Source organism: Mus pahari, chromosome 9 (assembly GCF_900095145.1).
Source record: "Mus pahari chromosome 9, PAHARI_EIJ_v1.1, whole genome shotgun sequence".
Taxonomy (NCBI): domain Eukaryota; kingdom Metazoa; phylum Chordata; class Mammalia; order Rodentia; family Muridae; genus Mus; species Mus pahari.
This window is the reverse complement of record NC_034598.1, coordinates 44,047,907-44,053,574: the sequence shown is the minus strand read 5'-3', so window position 1 is coordinate 44,053,574 and position 5,668 is coordinate 44,047,907. Positions and strand designations below refer to the sequence as shown.

Sequence of the window (5,668 nt, the reverse complement as noted above, 5' to 3'; positions counted from 1 at the left end):
GTGTGTGTGTGTGTGTGTGTGTGTTTGTGCGCGTGCGCGTGCGCGTGTGTGTATGTGTGCGCGCGCGTGTGTGTGCATGTGTGTATGTGCGTGCGCGTGTGTGTGTGTGCGTGTGTGTATGTGCGTGTATGTATGTATGTGTGTGTGTGTGTGTGCGCGCGTGTGCATGTGTGCACGCGCGCGTGAACGTGTATGTGTGTGTGCATGACTACAGGTACCCTCAGAAGCCAAAGGCATCAGATTTCCCGGAGCTGGAGTGTTATAGGTAGCTGTGAACAGTAGGGTGTGGGTGCTGGCAGCTGAACTTGGGCCCTCTGCAAAAGCAGAGGCTCTTAACTGCTGAGTCACCTCTCTGGCCCCACTTGTCTTAGTTTCGAGTTGCGCTCCTCTTTGACTGCCAGCTCCCCAAGGAGCTTGTGTCTCTGCCTCTGGGTCTCCCTGACCAGCTGTCCTTTCTCCCAGGCTGTCCTTCTACTCTGGCCACTCCTCCTTTGGCATGTATTGCATGTTGTTCCTGGCGGTGAGTATCCAACTTCTTCCCAGGGAACTTGATGGGGCCACCCCTTCCCTGGGCCTTGGTCTTCCCTACTGCACAATGGGGTATGTGGAGGAGGCACTAAGGGTCGCAGAACTTGTGACCCTTGCCCTGGGCTGGGCAGGCTGTGGACACTCCTAGGCCCAGCTGATGGCAGACTGACATCCCAACAGCTATATGTGCAGGCCCGGCTCTGCTGGAAGTGGGCACGGCTGCTGAGGCCCACCGTTCAGTTCTTCTTGGTGGCCTTTGCAATCTATGTGGGCTATACCCGAGTGTCTGACCACAAGCACCACTGGAGTGATGTTCTTGTCGGCCTCCTGCAGGGAGCCCTGGTGGCCTGCCTCACGGTGAGTCCTGCTTGCCTGTCCCACAGGCTCTGCTCTGCCCGACTCCGATGTTCCATGACCTCTGCCTGCTGTTCTGCCTCCAAGGGCTTGCCCCTCACCCCCGGCCCCACCCATCCACATGGCAACCCTCCTCAGCTTCTCCCTTAGGGCTTCCAGATGTTCTTCTTCCAGCCCTACTCACTGCCTTCCCCTCCCCAGGTCCGCTATGTTTCAGATTTCTTCAAAAGCCGGCCACCCCAGCCCTGCCAGGAGGATGAAGAACCGGAGCGCAAGCCCAGTCTGTCACTGACGCTGACCCTTGGTGACCGACCCTAGCTGCTATGAGTGCCCTGTCTCTTCCTGGTTTGGAAGCTGGGAAGTCACCTGTGGGCCAGTCCTGTATTGGCCCCTTACCCCTGATCAGGCACTACTGACTTTGGAGCTGTCCCAGGGTCCCAGCTGGTGACTGTGGACCAAGGTCTTGGGTGCCTGTCTGGCCCTGAGTGTTGGCAGGGTCCATCCTCATCGTTCCTTTGCTATCGCATGACCTCAAAAGATGTGGTCCTGCTCTGAGGCCTGTCTCCCATCTCCAGTGGGTTTTCAAGGAGGGCCATCCCAGCATGGCTCCCGAAGTGTTTGGTCCGAGACTGTTCATAAAGACAGCACCCTCCTTGACGGCCCTGAAGGTGATGAACACCATGTTTGCTTGGGTGGGGCAGTTGGCCTTGGGCAAGGATCACAAGTGTGAAGATGGCTGCCAACCCTTGGGCTGCCTAGGAGTCCAGGTTGCCTGGAAAATCACACATAGTTTTTGGTCTGAATCCTTTTCTCAAGCCTGTGGAAGATTACCTCTCGAGGCCTCCAAGCCCCTTCCTCAGACTTGATGTTTTGTCCTGTCCCCACTCTGTCCATATGAACCAAATGTGTAGCCAGGCATTGGAAGTAGGTCCTGGATCTGCCATTCCCATCTGTTTCAAAACACTTGAAGTTACTGTTTCATGCGAGGGTGTGTTATAAACTTTGTACCAAATGTCTCTGCCATGCATGTTGATTTTCAAGCTCTCCTGGTGAGGTAGATGGTCCTCTTGCACCTTACTCCTCCGTGCATTTGTGCTGGACTTGCCAGTCTTAGCAGAGACTTAGGGGACACCTGGCCTGGGTGTCTTTTATGTTGGCCAAGACAGAGGCCTTATAGCCACTGTGGCCTTCTTCCATGTGTGATGGATGCTTATCCTAGGTCGCCTTAGAACACGGAGACCCTTCATGGTCAGTGCTAGATAGGTGTGTGACCATGCTCCCAGGATGCCTGGCCAGTCTCCCAGGGGCAGCAGGAGGGGTGACAGGTCTTGCTGTATTTCAGGACAAGGTATGTGCCTTTCTGGGAATGGGCAGGCTCCTTATATACTCTTCAGGTCTTTGGGTCTGGGAGCATGGGGGACAGTCTGAAGTACCAACTCCCCCTCTCCATTTCCTTCCTCTTCTTAGAGGCTAGGTCAGGATCAGGTCACCAGTATCCTGGATGCCACTGGCAATCACTGAAAGTCAGCAGGCCCATGGAATTCAGCCCAACTCAGAGAGCATGCTGGGTGCCTCTGCACTTGGTAGCTGGTGCTCAGCCTTTGACAGCCTGCATTTTCATGGGGATACTCCTGGTTACGTGACTACATGCCAGCATCCTCTGGCCAGTACTCTGCATAGCAGGGTCCCACAGGTACCAGCTGTTCTGTTAGAGGCAGAAGATCCCAGTGAGAGGGCAAGCTCATGTCCCAAACAGCAGGACTCTGCTTGTACAGATCCTCTGTTTGGCCAGACTACAGCTGAGCTGAGCCTCATGTCTGCCTGTCTGACTCAATGCTGGGGGCTGCCTCAGTTTAGCAAGCACAGAGCCTGTGGGTGTGGGACACACACCTGTGACACTAGCACTGGGAGGCTGAGGTAGGAGGATGGTGAGTGTGAGACCAGTTTGGACTACAGTGCAGGTCAGAGGGCAATCTCAAGTGTCCATTCTTAGATGCTCTCCTTTCTTTTCTTTTCTTTTCTTTTCTTTTCTTTTCTTTTCTTTTCTTTTCTTTTCTTTTCTTTTCTTCTTTCTTTTCCTTTTCTTTTTCCTCTCTCTCTCTCTCTCTCTCTCTCTCTCTCTCTCTCTCTCTCTCTAAAACATGGTCTCTCATTGGCCTGGAACATCACCAACAGGTGACTTCACACTGTCGATTTCACAATTTACACCAAGACCCTAAAACAGTGGTTCTCAACATGGGGGTCATGACCCCCACAGGGGTTACATACCTGACATCCTGCACATCACATATTTACATTATGATTCATAATGGTATCGAAATTACAGTTATGCAGTAGTTACACAACTGCATAAGTAATTTTGTGTCTGGGGGTCAATACAACATGAGGAACTATATTAAAGGGTTGCAGCAGTAGGAAGGTTGAGAACCAATGCCATAGCGAGAGACTAGTTATTTACAAAACAAAGCAGGCACTGGAAAGGTGACCCAGTGGGTAGTGTGCGTGGTAGCCCATGATTGCCAGTTAACTTCATCATCAGTGTTATCTGATACCCTCTTCTGACCACTATAGGTACAGTATACATGTACACATACCACCCCCTAATCCCACACACTTAAAATAAAAGTAAAAATTTTCATCTATCTATCTATCTATCTATCTATCTATCTATCTATCTATCTATCTATCTATTCATTCATTCACTTTACATCCTGATTGATGCCCTCCCTCTTGATCTTCCCCTTACTCAATCCCTCCCCTTATCACCCATGTCCTTCTCCTCTTAGAGGACCTCCTTTGGGTATCCCCCACCCTTGTGCATCAAGTCTCTGCAGGATTAGGCACATCCACGTCCATGGAGGCCAGCCAAGGCAGCCAAGTTAGGGAAACACAGTTCACAGCTTTAGGGATAGACCCCACTCCAGTTGTTGGATGACCCACATGAAGACCGAATTTCACATCTGCTACATATGTGTGGGGAGGCCTAGGTCCAGCCCATGCATACATCTTTGATTGGTGATCTAGTCTCTGAGAGCCTGCAGGGTCCAGGTTAGTTGACTCTGTTGGTCTTCCTGTGAGTTCCTATCCCCTTCCAGGCCCTCAATCCTTCCCCCAACTCTTCCATAAGAGTCTTGTAATGGCTATTCCTGGTTGTTAATTTGACTATATCTGGAATGAACTACAATTCAGAAGTGGGGGGCATACCTGTGATCCAGATCTTGAGGCTGGAAGAGGCAAGTTCCTGACCTGGATCGTGACACGGGGATCTTGAGGCATAGTGGTCATGAAAAGCTCAAGCTCAGGCAAGGTTGTACATTCCTTTAATCTCAGGAGACTGAGGCAAGGAGATCTCTGAGTTCAAAGTCAGCCTGGGACAAAGCAAGTCTCAGATCCAGGTGTGGAGCACACCTTTAATCTGGGCCACAGATTCTGCTGGAGGCCCCCATAACGACTTTGGAAGAAGGAAGACTCACTCTTCTTCACCTGCTTGCACTTACTCGCCAGCACATCTGCTGGAATCCACTCCTACAGAAGACCAGCTGAAACAACTAGCCTCGTGGTACTGAGCAACTACTAGATTCTTGGACTTCCCATCCACAGTTGCTCATTGTTGGTTTAGTTGGATTATAGACTGTAAGTCATCACAATATAGAGAAATTCCCTCAATATAGAGACATTCCATAAGTTCTGTGACTCTAGAGAACCCTGACTAATTTAATACAAGTCCCCCAAGTTCCATCCCATGTTTGGATGTAGGTATCTGCATCTATTTCAGTCAACTTCTGAGTGGACTCTCTCAGAGGACAGTTATGCTAGGCTCCTGTCTGGAAGCATGACAGTATCATTGATTGGTGCTTGCCCATGGGATGTGTTTCAAGTTGGGCTACTTATTGGTTGGCCAATTCCTTAGTCTCTGCTCCATCTTTGTCCCTGCATTTCTTGTAGACAGAATAAATTTTGGGTCAGAAGTTTTGTGGGTGGGTTGGTGTCCCTATCACTTCACTGGGGTTCCTGTCTGGCTACAGGAGGTGGCCTTTTCAGGTTTCATATCTCTACTGCTGTGAATCTCAGTTAAGATTGTCCCCATTAATTCTTGACATTTCCTTGTGATGACCTCAACCCCTAACCCCTGCTAGTTGTAGATTTCCATTTATTCTCCTGGCCTTCTGGGCCCCCTCCTGTCTCTCCACCTGATCCTGAATCCCCTGATTTGCCTCCCCATCCCCTCTCCCATCCAATTCCCTCCCTCTGTTGTGCTAGGGAAATGTTAGTGATCCCCAAATACACACAGAGGAGCCAATCTGATGCAATTCACAGCAGGGTCTTTATTCTATTCAACTAAAGTGTGGTTTTGGTGGTGGGGGAAGCCCCGAATGTCTATGGGGCATGGGTTTATAGTAAGCAGCAAGCATGGAATAAGTGTGCAAGCATCTGACTGGAAAGCTCCTGTGGCCTTTAACATAATTGGCTGGTGCTGAGAATCATATCATAAACTTAACTTTTGTTCCCTTCTGCATTGGTGGTCGTTAGGCAAGGGGTGGGCTTGTAACTTGGGGGTGCAGGTTTATTGGGGGGGGATAACCTGGAGACATTGGTCTTGTTGGGGGTGTAACCTGGAAACTCTGCTTTTGTTGGGGATTGGCCTAAAGACTAAAGCCATATGCTCTGGTAGTGTTGGGGGGCAACTTGGAAACTGATGCTAGATTCCAGCCTGTTAGTCTATCTGAGTTCAAACTTAGGTCAGGTTCTCTAAAATGGAATCTAAATTGAAACGCTTTGGCATCTC

At 50.2% G+C, this 5,668-nt stretch overlaps 1 protein-coding gene across 1 annotated transcript in view; it reads left to right on the top strand.

Annotated features, from left to right (window-relative positions):
- Positions 1–1,898, top strand: part of Plpp2 (phospholipid phosphatase 2) — a 7,584-nt gene extending 5,686 nt beyond the window's left edge. The window contains exons 4-6 of the mRNA XM_021205000.1: positions 463–520; positions 709–885; positions 1,084–1,898. Of these exons, the coding sequence (XP_021060659.1) occupies positions 463–520; positions 709–885; positions 1,084–1,200 (352 nt within the window). The 3' untranslated portion in view covers positions 1,201–1,898. The remainder of the gene's footprint in view (positions 1–462; positions 521–708; positions 886–1,083) is intronic.
- Positions 1,899–5,668: the final 3,770 nt, after the last annotated feature.